Source organism: Eumetopias jubatus, unplaced genomic scaffold (assembly GCF_037043125.1).
Source record: "Eumetopias jubatus isolate StellerSeaLion01/CBP00866 unplaced genomic scaffold, mEumJub1_p1.0 scaffold_4, whole genome shotgun sequence".
Classification (NCBI taxonomy): Eukaryota; Metazoa; Chordata; class Mammalia; order Carnivora; family Otariidae; genus Eumetopias; species Eumetopias jubatus.
Genome location: NW_028274810.1, coordinates 152179892 through 152196863, shown reverse-complemented (window position 1 = coordinate 152196863; position 16972 = coordinate 152179892). Strand labels below are relative to the sequence as shown.

The window sequence follows — 16972 nt, the reverse complement described above, 5'->3', positions numbered from 1 at the left end:
CACCCCCAAAGTAATTATTGATAGATATATATTTGTTGCCATTTTATTACTTGTTCTGTGGTTGTTGTTTTAGTTTTTCTCTGTTCCTTCTCTTGCTTTCTTTCATGGTTTGCTGGCTTTCTTTAATGATACTTGGATTCCTTTCTTTTTATTCTTTGCATATCTACTACTGGTTTTTTATTTGTGGTTACCATTAGGTTTGTATATAACATCTTTGTGTTATAGCAGTCTATATGAAGTTGATGGTCGCTTAAGTTTGAACCCATTCTTTACTCCTCTCCCTTCTTGGAGAGCCTCCTTGGGAGCATGGCTAGGCCTTCTCCCTTTCCCATGGCATTCAGAAAGTCTTAAAAACTAAAATTTAAGGTCACTGGATTAAAGCCAGCTTCCCTGCACTGATTATTTCTTTGAGGTCCCTCTTTCACTTAGATTTTGGCCTATGGGAAGTCTTTATTTTCTTTTCAGATAATTGATACATTTAGGAATTTAAAAAATATATGCTGTGTCCATCATTTTTATTTTGTTTAAACAGGAGTATTATTCAAGGAATCTTATTACCCCAACACTACCAAAACAGATATTGCTTATTATTTTCTATGAATTACTTTATTTAAGCCTCACAAACTTGTCAAAAGAGATTAAGTCTTAAAGTTACATAGCCTAGTAGGTAAGTTTTGACTTTTTTGTTCATGAATGAGTAATAATTGGTCCATGGGAAAAAAAATTATTGAAACCAACTCTACTTTTTTTTTTAATTTTTTTATTGTTATGTTAATCACCATATATTACATCATTAGTTTTTGGTGCAGTGTTCCATGATTCATTGTTTGTGCATAACACCCAGTGCTCCATGCAGAACGTGCCCTCCTCAATACCCATCACCAGGCTAACCCATCCCCCTCCCCCCCTCCCCTCTAGAACCCTCAGTTTGTTTTTCAGAGTCCATCATCTCTCATGGTTCGTCTCCCCCTCTGACATACTCCCCTTTTCTTCCTCTCCTGTTATCTTCTTCTTTTTCTTTTTTCTTAAAATATGTTGCGTTATTTGTTTCAGAAGTACAGATCTGTGATTCAACAGTCTTGCACAATTCACAGCGCTCACCATAGCACATACCCTCCCCAATGTCTATCACCCAGCCACCCCATCCCTCCCACCCCCAACCACTCCAGTAACACTCAGTTTGTTTCCTGAGATTAAGAATTCCTCATATCAGTGAGGTCATGTGATACATGTCTTTCTCTGATTGACTTATTTCACTCAGTATAACACCCTCCAGTTCCATCCATGTGTTGCAAATGGCAAGATCTCATTCCTTTTGATGGCTGCATAATATTCCCTTGTGTATATATACCACATCTTCTTTATCCATTCATCTGTCGATGGGCATCTTGGCTCTTTCCACAGTTTGGCTATTGTGGACATTGCTGCTATAAACATTGGGGTACACGTACCCCTTCGGGTCCCTACATTTGTATCTTTGTGGTAAATACCCAGTAGTGCAATTGCTGGATCGAACGGTAGCTCTAATTTCAACTGTTTGAGGAACCTCCATACTGTTTTCCAGAGTGGTTGCACCAGCTTGCATTCCCACCAACAGTGTAGGAGGTCTACTTTTTTTTTTAAGATTTAATTATTTATTTATTTGACAGAGAGATAGAGCACAAGTAGGCAGAGTGGCAGGCAGAGGGAGAGGGAGAAGCAGGCTCTCCGCTGAGCAGGGAGCCCGACATGGGGCTCAATCCCTGGATGCTGGGATCATGATCTGAGCCGAAGGCAGACGCTTAACTGACTGAGTCACCCAGGCAATGTCATGTTTTACATTCCAAGAAGAGCTTTATCTCCATGGTAAGGATTCCAATAAGAGAACAACTGCATAAACTTGAAACCCAAAGGGTTTCACTCTTCACAACAAGGAAAATTACCCCTAATGATCCTGACCGCCAAATTAACAAAGGGTAACTGAGAATTATAAGTCAGCCCTTCTTTATGAATTTTCAAGCCAAATTTAAACTTCCTGTTTAGTGAAAATAGCCTCAAGCCAAGAATTTAATTTAAAATTATTCTAAGATAAGTTGCCCCCAAGAACTAGACCAAAGTAAAATCAAATCCCCTTTGAATCCTCTTAATCTTTTTTTTTTAAGATTTCATTTATTTTTGCGAGAGAGAGAGCAGGAGCTGAGGGGGTGGGGCAGAGTCCCTATGCGGACTCAATCCCAGGACCCTGGGATCACGACCTGAGCTGAAGGTAGCTGCCTGAGCCACCCAGGCACCTCTGAACCCTCCTAATATTGTCCAGTAGGTTTCAAAGATTAATCTTGCAAATAATTTGTGCTGATATTATTTCAAAATCTCAACACACAGTCCAAAACTTTATACACTGAAAATATCAGGTAGGGGATATATGTATCATATAATGTATGTATGTATCATATAAATGTATCATATAAATACATGGTGGGGTTAAAAATGTGAGAAATTGAGCAGGAGTATGCAAAAAACCAAGAAAATTTTAGAAAGAACAAAAAATAAGTATGGGTCAAAAATACATAATAACTGAAATTAATGCATCAGAATACTGTTTTAAGAGCCGATTAGATACAGCAGGAAGGAGAATAAGGGAACTTGAAGACAGAACTGAAGATCTCACACAGAATGTGGCTCAAAAAGACAAAGATCTAGAAAATATAAAAGATTAAGAGACAGCTGAATGAGAAGCTGCAACATAGAATCAGTGTTCTAGGAAGATGAGTAAGAGAGTTTAGCAGGGAAAACAATAAAAAAAAATCATAGATCTACAAACCAATAGGAGTTCTATAGAAACCTAACTTGTGATAGATCTGGCAAAAATGTATGGAAGAAGAGTAAAGATTTAAGAGTTGTTTTTTTTAATATTAGAAAATTTAACTTTGGCCTCGAGAAGGATTTCATAAACAAGATACAGAACACAATAATGTATCTATGATATGGTATAACTGATCATTTTCACTTTATTATATTCAGGAGAATCTGTACTTCAAAGATAGCACTTAAAATTTGAAAGAAAATGAAAAACAGGCGGATGTATTTGTAAAACTCAGCTATCAAAGACTGGTATTAAGAACATTTCAAGAAGTTCTATAAATCAATAAGGAAAAATCAGAACACATAATAGAAAAAAAAGGGCAAAAATACAGCACCAGTAACTTCAAAAGGGAGCAGGGGAAAGTCCAATATAGCCTGTGAAAAATTACCGAGACATCTTTATTTGCTGAAAGTTCTAAAGTGCAATGTCAAATGATTTGTCCCAAGCTAGTGGAGACTTCAAGGGACCCATGCAGAATATTGATCACTTGCACTCTGGCATTTAAGGGACTTTGAGAAAGATTCACCACTTATTTGTGGTGAACGCGAAAGGTGAGAGCCTATGTTTGCCACTTCCTCTGCCTGAAGAGCCCATCTGCCAGGGGGTAACACCCACATGTCCAGAGGGAGCTGGAACAAGGTTCATTCATGTTGTTTCAGCTGCAGGTTCCTCAAGAGGGAAGAGAAAATAAAATATTAGTACTTCTATTATTTAAGATGTTTTATTATATTGCATCTAAGTGCTGATTTCTTTTTTATTTATGCTGCTTGGCATCTGCTGTGATTCCTGAATCTGAGATGCCATAGCTTTGTTCAATGCTGCAAAATTGTCAGCTGTTGCCTCTTTCTTCGCTTCTCAGAACTCTCTAGAAGATTAGACCTTCTCATTTTCTCTATCCCTTCTATCACATATTGTCCATCTTTGTGCTTCTATTTGGATAATTACTTCAGATTAATATTCTAGTTCCCTAATTCTCTCCTTATCTGTATCTAATCTGATATTTAATCTGTCCATTGAGTGTTTCATTCTTTTTTTTTTTTTTTTCAAGTTCATATCGCTTCTTTTGAAATCTGCCTGGCCTTATATTGTAGTCTCTCTTTCCTTATGTTTTCAGTTACTTTTTTTTTATTTCTTTGAGCATTGAAGCATGTTTCTGCGAAATTTTTTGTAATTATTTTATTCTTTGTGCAATATGGATACATGTTAGATGGAATTTTTTTAGCTGTGAATTCATACTTGGTTAAATCATTGGGTATTCTGAGAAATGTGATTTGATGATGTACTTCCTAAAGAATATATATTTTGGTTTATGACAGGTACCTCAGGATATTACTAATACAGAACTACTTTAAGTTAATCTCTCAGTTTAGGGATCCCCTGCATCATGCAGTTAAAGGAATTGAACTTCCAACTCTAATGTGGACTAAGCTTTAGTTATAAGTTTTGAAGAATTTTTTGTACCTATAGCTAAGCCTGAGACAATTTGTCATCTTTCTTTGTTTGTGGATAATATACCTTTGTGTGTTCCAATTCCAACTCTCCACCTTGGCTCATCTTATCTCCCCCCAAAATTATAACCTGAAACTTAAAGCTTCTGGCTCAAGAAAATGCCTACAGGACAGCAAGGATTTCAGTGCTAGGTGATAGCACTATAGTCTGTGTGTCTGTTTCCTGTTCACCTTGGGCATTGCTGGGTTTTTTATTTTCTTAGAAGTTCTGCTATGTATTTAAAATATCCATCATACTTTAATATTTTTGTAAAAGAAGTATTTTTGGGTAATTTAATAAATTCTGTTGCCAAAAGTGGAGCTTCCAGGAAATTTTTTAATGTAAATATTACCTTCCAATTTACCAGTTTGAAAATAAGATATTCAGAACTGATTGCAAGTAATCTGTATAATCATCTAGAAGACCTTTTTAGAAAGGAGAATATAGGTAGATCCTTATAATCCACTCTTCTCTTATGTGTGTTCCCTGTATAGTTGCCTGTGTGTTTTTAATCACCTAGGAATTAAGGGGTCTTTACTATTTGTAATCTACCCAGGATGTGTGTGTCAGCAGGCTGCGTTATTTTAATTACCTTGTACCATAGAAACACTTCCACCATGAATGCTTAACTTATTTTTCAGGATGCATATGAAAATTTTGAGTAAGCCTATCTAGATATTTCTAAAGCAAACCAGAAGACCTTGGCACAAACCTGATTTTAAGAAAGGAAAGCCGTGACTATGATTTCAGTCCATAGCCAGTTTCTTCTTACATTGACCATTTTCTTGAATACATAGGAGAAATGTTCAGTATTGTCTCTCAGTATAACATTCAGACCTTAAAATGTGAAAGACATAGGGGTGCTTGGGTGTCTCAGTCGGTTAAGCATCTACCTTCAACCCAGGTCCTGATCTCAGGGTCCTGGGATCCAGCCCCATGTTGGGCTCCCTGCTCAGCAGGGGAGTCTGCTGCTCCCTCTGCCCTCTGCTCCCCACCCCCAGCGTGTGTGCTCTGTCTCTCTCTCTCTTTTAAATAAGTAAATCTTTAAAAAAAAATTTTTTTAAATGTGAAAGACGTACAAGTATGAATTACAGGTAAAAAGAGACTATTTCTTGTTGTTAGTCATTGCCATATTGAGATGTAGCAAAACCCCATATTTCATCAGTTTCTAAGATGCATACATTTTTACATTTTAATGTCTGAAATTGGGATGCATCTTGCACTTGATGGTGTATAAAATTGAATTGCAAATATTTTTATTTCCTAGTGTATAAAATACAAAAAAGATGCATCTCATAATTGCACTTTGTATTTGATGAAATATAGTATTTTTATTTTTTTAAGTCTGACTGGCAAAAATCCTTGCCTATTTATTATTCTGAAGAAGTTACTATTCCCAGAGATATTTTTTTCCTGAACAAAAAGTTACTGGAATGATTTGGTATTTTATTTGTAAGTGAGCCATAAAGGCAAATTAAATCCAAAAGTGTGTCCGTGCTCAGATATATTAAGTATCTAATATTTCCCATACATTATGCTGTCATAGGGTTTGTTTAAATCAAAGACAAAGATAATATATCTCTGAAAGTTGAAAGATCATAAATGATGTTTTGAAGATGTATTTTCTCTGACAAATTCAGTAACTTAGACATACTAACTCAACATATTTTAAGATTGTGGTTAAAATAGAACTATCCATCTGACACATACACTGTTTAGGAGGAGTCAAATTACAAGTCTGTGTTAACCTTGAGGTAGTACATGCTTAAAAATGATATTCAAAGAAAAGTGTGTGAGCAATAAGGTAGAAAGCAGCATATTTATGGGGAAGAAATTTTGATGATCTTTTATTATCGACATCAACAAACATAAATTTAGCCCAAATTATGTGTAAATATAGCTCTCTGCTCTTCATGCTGAAAAAAAAATTTAACATTTGGTTCTATGTTACATTCCAGAAAAATACAGGCTAGCAGTTGAGAAGATAGTATATGAGAGGTGATAAAAATTACTAATTTGGAAGTGTTTACAGATTTTCTTGTCCTACTGCCTGCCAAAGACCTCCTGTATTTTACAGCCCTTATCTGTCTACTCCCACAATGTCTCAAAAATATGAGGATAGTGTATCTCTACCAGGCTGGCTCCTGCACATATCTTAACTTTTGTAAAAATAAAACGAAAAGGAGGAAAGTCACTCAAATCACATGTAGAACCTAATGATTATAAGCAAAACGCTCTTTAAACCACTGCCCAGATCGAGAAACCAAACAAACCTACCAGCCTTCCCAACCCTTCCATGTGCCTTGTTCCAATTATCTTCTCTCCCCCTGGATTTAAGGACCAAACAGATTCCTGTAGTAATCATTTCCTTGCATTTTATTCTGGTTTCATCACATGAATGTTCATAAAACTTGTGCCCATTTTTATGTGTGTTAACATGTCTTTTAATTTACAGGTTACCCGGCAGTTCTTTAGAGAGATGCTCATGGTCTAGATTTTGCTGATTGCTTTCTCATGATTCAGTTCACGTTCTTCTGACAGAAAAAGTTTTCTTTTGGAAATTCTCATGATAATCCAGTTTTTAGGTTTTTGGGGTTTTTTTTTACCCCATAAGTCATTTGCTCTTTATGTCTAAGTGCACAAGGAATTTTTGCTTTGTCTTTTAAAGCCCAATAATTTTACGGAAATATGTCTTGATGTTTGTTCTGAGTTGCTATTCTTAGGTATGTGGTGTGCTTTTGTCAATCTAAAATTGTCAAGAGGCAGGAATTAAGCAAAAGCATTTATTTGGGAACAAAGAATTGCCTTTTGAGGTACACAGATTTGGGCAGCAATCCAAATAGTGTCTCACTAGGGAGCAAAAGTCAGGGATTTTTAAAGACAAAAAGAGAATGCCTATATAAGTTGTTTATAAAGAATTTTGGTTGATGATGGGGACAGAACACTAATCTTGCCTAAACATAATTAGTTGCTAAGGCTATCACTAAGCAAAAGTCTCTTCCGGTAACAAGTTACAGGTGTTCTTGCAGAGTCCTTGATCTGTGGTTTGGCCCAATTTAAAAGTTCATGGTTCTATATGTGAGGTCATGTGTGAGGCTTACTTCCTCAAAGACCTCCCGGCTCCATTTTAAAACATCTCGATACATGTGACTTCATTTTATTTCATGTTTCACACTCTCCCTCAAATAAATAAATCTTTAAAAAAAAAACAAGTATATGTAGAGGGAACTCCAAAATTTAATATTTGTGAAGAGCCTGCTACACACTGAACACCAGCATATATTTATACTAGCAAAATTCTGAAGTGAACTGTTACCACAACATTCAAGCTCAAGCCTTGTGAATTTTGAGCCAGTTATCTGTTCATTACACTTGGTTGTATGCTTCCTCCAATGGATTGAGAGCAATGATGAACATATATCAGAAACTATGAGCTAGGCACCATACCCTGTGCTTTACAAGCTATATTACATTCAATCCTCACAAGTTTATGAGATTGCCACTATTCTTATCTATAGTTAGGGAAACAAAGACTTAGGGTGAATACTTTCCCAAGCTCACATTGCTGTTAAGTGACATAAACACTGATTAGAACTTATGTGTAACTTGTGTAACTGCCTTCAAACCCAGATTCTTAATCACCACGCTGTGTTATTAAATGTGATAAATGGGATCCAAATCTTCATCTGTTAGCTATTAACCCTCAAATTTGGGTTGACTCTGTTTATGTTTCCACATTCAAAACCAGGGTTTTTTTGTTTTTGTTTTTTAGGGTTTTTTTTTTTTTTTTGCCAAAATTCCACTTGTTTGAAGATTACTTCTGAACAGAATGGGATTATTTTATTCTTTCGGCAAAGACATCCAAGGGGCCATATGTTCTTGTTAGAGTCTCCTGCTATGAAACAGAGCAATAGGAAGAGCCAGGGGACAGAAACCTACATGAAATCAATCTTTGATAACTTTAGGATGAACCCTCTACGGTGGAGTTTGTCAATGTAAAGGTCTTAAATAATAGAACTCAGGTTCTGATTTCGAACTACAGAATATCTCAACGTAGGGCCTAGAAGTTATTTGAATTTAGTGATAATTTAATAACATTTTATTCCAGAATTAGAGCCTTGTTTCCTCTTTCACTAACCTGAAAATCTATAACTCCTGTAATCCTGAAAATATTTTAATCTCTTGTACCGCTATCCCAAATTTCTAACTACCTATCTGTAATTAACCTCAGTCCATTTTTAAGACTGAAGTGAGGAACAGTTCTTTTTTTTTCTTTTTTTTTTAAAGCCTTAAATTCGATACAGTGTTCTCCCAGCTTAAAAGTCATTTAAAATGAAAGTCTAAGGATGTTTACAAAAATAGGACATAGATAAAGCAGTATAAGCCAGTTATTATTTTTTAAAAGGTAACAGTTTGGGGAAGAGTAGGGAAAAAAAGACAACCCTATCTTTGTAAAAGTGAATTTTTTCTTGTTCTAGAAGCCAGCACAGCTGTCTCACATAGGAACAGGGAAAGCTGCAGGGGCTTAGATCAAACGGCGGTCAGAAGCAGTACCCCCTGCTAAATGTGATTGCATCTGAGCTCATAAACAAGAAGACGCTGAACCTGGATGTCACAGACTTGATTAATTTTCAAGTAGGGCAGATACAAACAGGGAAGACTGATGCTCTGATTTTCCTAATTAACTCAGATGATTCATAGTGGTTTAATAGCCGGGATCTCTACTCTTCCATTACGCAGATGGGCAGGAGCTTGGTTTTTGAGAAATGATCTGACAATTAAGATGCACAGGCAGGGCCCTAAGAAACCTGATTTTCAAAGGGCTCTGCTTCTAATGCTGGGGTTTTTACTTAAATGAATCCTCACCCTGTTCCAGCTCCATACAAAAGAAATAGGTAGATCGAAATGTTCACACTCTAGCTTGGCAAAGGCACAAACGGAAATAATGCTAGTTAACAATTTCCACGTAAAGATTAATTTAACTGACAATTATCAGTGACGTGAATGAACATTATTGGAATCTGGGGAACATATTATTAGCCTTCATTTACCCATACCTTTTCTAATAGACATAAAGGATTAAACTGTTTCTGAAAAAAAGTGGCAGAATCTGGATATCAGGTACTATGTTTTTTTACTGCTTTAGTAGACCAGTGTATGTTCTTTCTGCCGGTCTCTCAAATTCTAGCTTTTGCTTACAGGAACATGTTTTAAGCCAACATATCAGTCTTTGGGGAGTTCAGCATGCAAAGATCCCTTTTTGTACCTGCAGAACCAACACATTTGTTGAGAATAGAAAGGGCTAGGCTTTGACATTTTCCAGCTTGTTATCTATTTAATTTTCCATCTGCTGCTTTTGCCACTGCCTTCCAAAGGAACATCTGCTGCACATCTGAGAGAAGGAAGGGAAGATTGGATCCCTGCCACCTGGGTCTGCAGTCCTAAACCTGGGGATTCAGATTAAGGGAAGGGAAGAAGACTGACACATGGTCCAGAAAATGAAATGAGGACAAACTGTCTGTTAAGAACAAACCTTTATTTCCATTTATCGCAGAGCCCACACTACCAGGCAAGCTGGACAACAGTGTCTGCCATCAACTAGAACTAAGGCAGGGGAGGGAGCTGGTGCCTGAGAGGGGAGGGGGGAGGCAAGAGCAGTTTCCAGCGCTCAGGCGCGCCCTCTGGTGCCTGAATTTGCACTCACCACACCTGCTGCTCACATACCCGTTAAGCATTTATGGGGCAGCTGGACTTTGTTCTGGGCATTCTGGAGGCAGAGATGATTGTAAGATGTATTTCCTACTTGGAAAGAGCTGGCCTAGGATGAGGGAGATGGGCAAGTCGACAGCAGATTACAATATACAATCATAAATTCTGCACACTGGGAGTACAGAGAAGGGAAAGGAAAAGGGTGTGCCTAATCCCATGAAGCAAAATGGTGGCTCAAGGAAAGGAGAGGCTCTACAGAGATGGTGCCATGAGCGGAGTCTGGAAGGATTAAACAGGAACATTAGGAAACAAGCTTTTTTTCTCCTTATGATCAAGAGTTAGCACATAACAGCCAATCTTCGTATTGACTCAAAAAACTGAATATCCCCAAACCTTAAACCCACACACCACCCCTCTCAGTGTCCAGGCATCAGCAGTTCTGTCCAATGTACTAGCTGGTTGTGCCATCTCTTAGTATTATCTGAAGAATCACTCTGGTAAGGATAGCAAAGTCTTATCAGACTGGGAGGGAAATCTCAGTTTAAGAACCACTTTTTAATTTGCTGCCATGGAGTGGCCAATTGTAGGGTTTTAACTGTCCTTAAATATTGAACTTTGGCATCACCCAAATCTTGATATGTAAGACCAGAGTAGCCACCCAATTACATTTTTAGACTTAGGAGTTTCTCTGCAATCAAGTATTGAGTGAGTATCTGGTGTGGGCACCATGAGGCACACAGAAGTATAAGGCATGACCTTTGAGTCTAGAAAACTAAAATCTAATTGCGATGATAAGCAATTCTATAGTTCTGACATGACAAATACTTAATATTTAACTGAGAAAAGAGTGAGGCTAACGTGATAATGCATTGCTCGGTGAATGTATGCTTTCTTCCCTTTCCAGGCCCTCTACAAATGGGTATAAAACTTTATCATTTGCTTTAGTCACAGTGTATACTGAGATGCAAATGTAATTGGCATAATCTCTGACTACACCAATATGTTGTCTGGCATTTTAATAAATTTTGTTTTATTTTTAAATTTTTTTAAATAAATTGTTTTTAAAAAATATGCTTTCACAAAATGCAAGTGACTGGGGAAAAAATCAAGCACACCTTTTTTTCTGTCATACATTTTCTTTTCAAAAGAAAGATTTCCTCAACTTAAAAACACATTGAGGAATAATTTTTTGAAGTTTTTATTGCTATTCACTAGCAAGCTATTTGATAAAATTAAATATTTGGTGTATTTTTACCTTGAATTAACTCACAGAAATCCTTAGGTTATTATAAGCATGTAATGTTTCAGTTTATGGTTAGCTTCTTAGGTGGAGCTTAAAGGCATTAAAATTTTTAAGTTTTAAATCACATCATTAGGTATGGTGGATAAGAGAATTCCCTGTATTCACCTACAAGAATTGACTTAAAGAGAAACTGATGATTGAAACATTTCATGATTTCAAAATAAGAACAAAAGGAGGATTTCTATGGCATTAGGTGACTGGGCCACCAGAAGAAAAATTCCAAAGTAATTTCTGTCAGGAGGCCACAATCCATTATGTCCTAATTTAGAGCTGATAGAAGCACAGAATATTTTTGAGTTGGAATGTATGCCTGGGTTATCGTCTGATTTGTAAATGAGAAAACTGAGACCCAGAAAGATTAAATAATTATGTCTTGGTTTTCTGGGTTTACAACTGTGACCTGAAACTCCCCAGCACATCATAACTTCAGGCGTTATCTTGTCACTGTTACTCCTTTTGGTTTTATATTTTTACCCATGAAAAAAATCACGTAGGGACAGAGCTAGATCAGTCTTTCTTAATGGAACTTGTATTTGTCATTCCCACTCAATACTCTAGAAAATCGGGTTTAGCTCGCTAGTCTCAGGACCTGAATGAGTGGTCTGGCACCTATTCCGTGCCAACCTGGTTTTTTTTCTGTCTTGGTCCTCCCTGAGACCGTAGAAGACAAGAAGAGCAGGTAGCACCGTGCACAGCCCCCTGTCTCCTGAGACTAGACTCGGGGAGTATAGCTACTGTATGGGTCGTGATCTCCGGGGAGACTCGGGGCTCTCTGAAGGCTTGGTGCTTTTGTGGCTGGGTTAGGTGCAGACGAGCCTCAGGTAAGTTCCTGAGGGACGGACATAAGCAGATTTAGTAAACTGTTTAAATATTCCATGCCTAACATTTTCTGAATTGGGGGATAACTACACATAATTTCCTTTGGCTTCGGTATAATACAGATCAGGCTTAATAAATACACCAAGAAGGAACTAAGCCAATTGCTGGAACGTGACTGCATTTAGTTGATAATAGAAAAAATAAATGATGGCATGTCATTACTTAAATGAAGCACAGAACAAACTCTGAGTTAATCACCTTCCAGGCTTTTTCTCCAGATAATGTTCTTTTCCTTTTCTACAGATGTCTATTCTCTAGTTCTAGGGGGTTTTGTCCTTTTTCCTCATGTTGCGGCAGATGCAATGGGAGATCAGCTAGATACTCCTGTTATTTCTGCAGCTCTTATATTCAACTTCTGGTGGGCGGGGAGAGCACTGCCCCAGCCTCCAGGGGCAACATGTCTTCTCTCTTCCTGGTTTCTCCTTGAAAATTAATCTGAGATTGATGGGTACGTGGGGGAAATCCATTCCTGGATATTCTTCCTTACCATACTTCTAATTGCCTTTGCTCTATCATCCTTAGGACTACCAGGAGGCTTCCAATTTGGAACAATTTGTAACTCGATTTTTATTGAAGGAGACCTTGAATCAGCTGCAGTCTCTCCAGAATTCTCTGGAATGTGCCATGGAAACTACTGAGGAGCAAACCCGTCAAGAAAGGCAAGTTAAATATGTTCACGTGATATCTCTTTAGTGACTAGGAAAGACCAGTGGAGGGGCATCATGCTTAAGCTAGTGAAAACTAAAAATGAGAATTAATAAAATTAAAGAATTACAGGAACCTCCTTTGGGTGCTCGCCTTACATTTGCCACTAAAAGAAGCCATTCTACTTTTACTGTCCATTTATTCAAATTTAAGTTGCAAATTTAGTAGACACTGTGATACTGTAGAGTTACATTTTACATAGTCCTGACTTCAGGAGGCTACAGTCTATTATGTAAATAAGACATGAAGACTAAAACCATAGTGTAAGGTGCAAAGTGATATATATCATACAGAAGGGTAAATAAGGTGCCAAGGATTTAGGAAGAGTAAAAGATTTCATGGAATTTCCTGACGATATTTGGGCTCATCTTGCAAATGAGTATTATGTGAAAATGTGGAACTGATAGAAACTTAGAGGCTAAGTGGACCTGGATGTACCTGAGGACTTGGGAATCGAATCAGCCTATTTATTTAAGGGAATAAAGAAAAGTGAATGGTAGGAAAAGATTTCCAAATTCAAGACCACCAGTTAATATCACTGAGAAGATAAGTAATGCTACTATAATAGTTACGTAAATAAAGGTGCTGACTGAAGAGGAACCTGAATTAGAACCGTGTAAAGCAGACATCAAAATTATTCCACCCAACGGTTGGTCCTTTCTGGAGTTGCCATTGTTTATACTGTGCAAGCTAGAGAAGGGCTCGGCGACACGCTGGCATGTGCAACATATTTTGCATGTGTTACTTCAAACCTATACATTTGACCATCTAACTTTTGCATTTTAAATTAGGGAGAACCACACAGTAACTTTTTTGAACAGGCTGATAACAGACTGCTCAGTAGGACCAATTTCTCTAAACAAACTAATAGATACGTAGTTATTAGGACATCTCAGAGAAACAGTAGAATTTTCAGCCATGTGTTTACAGTGTCAAAATGAGTGAGCACCACCAAATTCTAACAAAAAGCCTCTAATCTCAAATCTAATGAGCTCATGCAGCTGTTGAACATGTGTCTGCACTGGGCCATGGATCTTGCAGCATTTTCACATTATAAACTTCTTATTTTCACTGCCTTGAATGATTCTGTATCAAATGGCAGGCGTAACAAATAGCTTTAGAAAAGCAAAAACTCCGTTCTTCAAGTTTGAGCAGAGGATAACGAAATATCTTGAAATACAGTGAAACTGATTTTATGTTCCAAATGGGAAAATGAGGTTGATTTCTCTGTTTTGTTTAGGATTTTCTTGATGTGAAGTGGATTCTCGCTTTTTAGAATCAATTATTTGTCACCTGAGAGGAAGCCTGCAAAAGCGCTGTGCTTCCCTTCTTCACCTGCACTTTGGGTTTTTTCTGTAGTCATCTCCTGCAAACTTGAGTTCTGCACTCACCACCATATAGTGGATGGTGAATATATGATGAATAGCTATTCTTTGTGTCAGGCCACAGGCTAGCCTTGGCTTCCTGTGAGAGCTACCAACACCTGCACAGCAGCTGTGTTTAATGAGAAGGAATGTGATAATGCAGAACTTAAGGAAAGTAGAAGACACTAAAGGACTAATTAATATTTTATTTATAGACTTCTAGCTCAGAGCTTGGAAGAATGAGAACTATTACAGGTCTGATGTAAATTTGGGTGGTGCTATTGTATGGTATTTGACTAAGGAACCCAGGGATGCCCAGATCCCACCCCAAATCCATGATACTCCCCGGGGAGGTTTTCATTAAAAAATGAATAAATAAAAAGCAAATAAAAAAACTAGTTTCCACTATGGGTTTGTGCCCATAATCCAACTTGAAGTGTCTGGTGACCCTGACTGAAGAGTGGGAATTAGGCTCATGCTTAAAAAGTATCATGTCTCCTCTCCCTAGCTCCGTCTAGCAATCAGCTGGTCACCAGAAACCAAAGTAAGGAGAGCCCCAGGGGCCCTCACCAGTGGAGAAAAAAAAACAGGACAGGAAAGATGGCTGTCCTTTTTCCATGATATTTGACAAGAGACCAGTAAATAATCCTCGTAGGAGATAAGACTTGAACGGGATCTTTAGGGTAGATTTAATGGCAGAGGATATTCTCCCTGAAGGGATGGGTCTCCTCAGCCACCCCATAGTACCCATCTTCTTCCTTCTGGCTGGCTCTTCCTCGTCTGTTTGGCCACTGCTTGGACAGCACTTGCTCTGGAAAACCTTCACCTACGACTCCACCACTGTTTACTTCCTCAGTGCCCTCTACTTAGACTTACCTACAAACTCAATCCTTTACTTATCTCTACCATTAGACTTTGAGTTTCTAAATGGAAGGGGCTTTGCCTTGTTTCCCTGTACCTGGCACAACTACATGTTAAATATACGAAACTGAATGAATGAAAGGGAATCCCAGGTAGAAGGAACTACATAGAACAGCAATGGGTGAGGACCTGGGACAGTGAGAACAACACATCTGGCATCTAAGGTTAAGAAAGGTCTTAAAAGCTAGACAAATGCATTTAGATTTCATATGATCAGAGATTGTCTTGGTGGTTGTAAATAAAAGAGAAATATAATGAAAATAAATTTTAAGGGAAATTAGTCTCATAACAGTATATAGCAAAGATTTGGGAAGAGTTAGAACAAGGTCAGAGAGGAGAGAGGTCAAATCAATGTACCGCAGAACTCATCCGTTTTTTAATAACACAAAGGAAGATTCCACGATGCCCTGCATAGTCAACAGTTGCAACCTGCAGATAGCATTAAAAATCCCAGGGTTATAATAATTTGCTTCCCCTTAAGCATCAGTGTTACTTTGGGGCTTAATATTTGTGAAACCTAAGGATACAAAACTTCATTGGAATATAGGAAATTTTGAGAAGTCATCTGTTCTAGCTATCAACCCCAGGGAGGAATCACATAGTATCACTCATCCTGCAGTAACGAGTTAGACATGCAGTGTTGGGCAGAATGTCTGTGTCTATTCATGTGAAAATGGCAATTTCAGAGAGAAGGGGTGCATACAGCTGGAATGCCACAGAGGTGAGATTTTCAGATGGTGTTCTACAGCATTCTTTGTATCTGTCCTGGCATACTAGCTAAATTAATTCCATGTCTCCTGAAAGTACCTAACAGCCAATGACAAGAATAATCATCACATTACACTGAAGCTTCCCTCAAGAGGCCCCTGTCCTCTTACATAAGCCTCTCTTCTTCACAAACCAGATTTCTGGGAACACAGTTTAATTATATGTGAATTTCTTTTTATAATGGAATCTGAAAATTTACTCTATTTTCCAAAGTTGTTCTTTATCCACAGTAATTCCTTCTAGGTTTAGAAGTTATTCTTCTCCTTTTGATGGTTGTCTGTTATAGAAGTAAGGGAAGGCTTTAATTTTGCTTGCAGGTGATTATAAAACTTCAGACAGTCTACCTTCCCTTAGCTTGAACATAGAGTACTGCTCTAGTCACCTATTCTTATGACCAGTAAAGCTGCGAGAAAGTTGTTTTTTAAATGCCAAAGGAAAATTCATAGGGTGGTCTAGTTAAAGACTGGAGAGTAAACATATGATTTCTTTTCTTTCCTACCTTCTTTCAGAGAAGGCATTAACAGAGTGTGGACAACAAGGAGTCATAAAGGTGCTGCAAAGATAAGGATAGACGAACCAAAGGGGTAGAAACTTGGAATATGGAAAGAAAATGTAGTGGTGACTAATGTTGAAGCTCTGAGAAGGACAAAACACAGGCAACGTGTGAAGCCAAGAGGCAATGTAATTTGTATCACAGAACCTCAGAGAGGTTCATGAATTGGCTTCACTGTGTGCAGTGGGGGTGACGTTGGGGCTAACATCTTGCTGAAAGCTCCATCTAATACTGTGTAAGTGCCCCTCCCCAGTCCTTGAGGAGCCTAGAGATGTGCTTTCTGGAGAAGGTGAACAGATATATAGCTAGCACAGCAGGGGTCAGGACATGATACTAAAACACAGGCATTGAGTGAAAGTCTCCATACTGAACAATGAGATTTGAAAGCCACTCAGCATACTGTACTCCCAAAGCACTGACAGCTGGGCTTATACACTCTG

General features: G+C 37.9%; 1 protein-coding gene across 1 annotated transcript in view; it reads left to right on the top strand.

Annotated features, from left to right (window-relative positions):
• The window catches only part of NECAB1 (N-terminal EF-hand calcium binding protein 1), a 184967-nt gene that overhangs the window by 129957 nt on the left and 38038 nt on the right, over positions 1 to 16972 (top strand). Inside the window, exon 6 of the mRNA XM_028112479.1 lies at positions 12744 to 12880. Coding sequence (XP_027968280.1) covers positions 12744 to 12880 — 137 coding nt within the window. The remainder of the gene's footprint in view (positions 1 to 12743; positions 12881 to 16972) is intronic.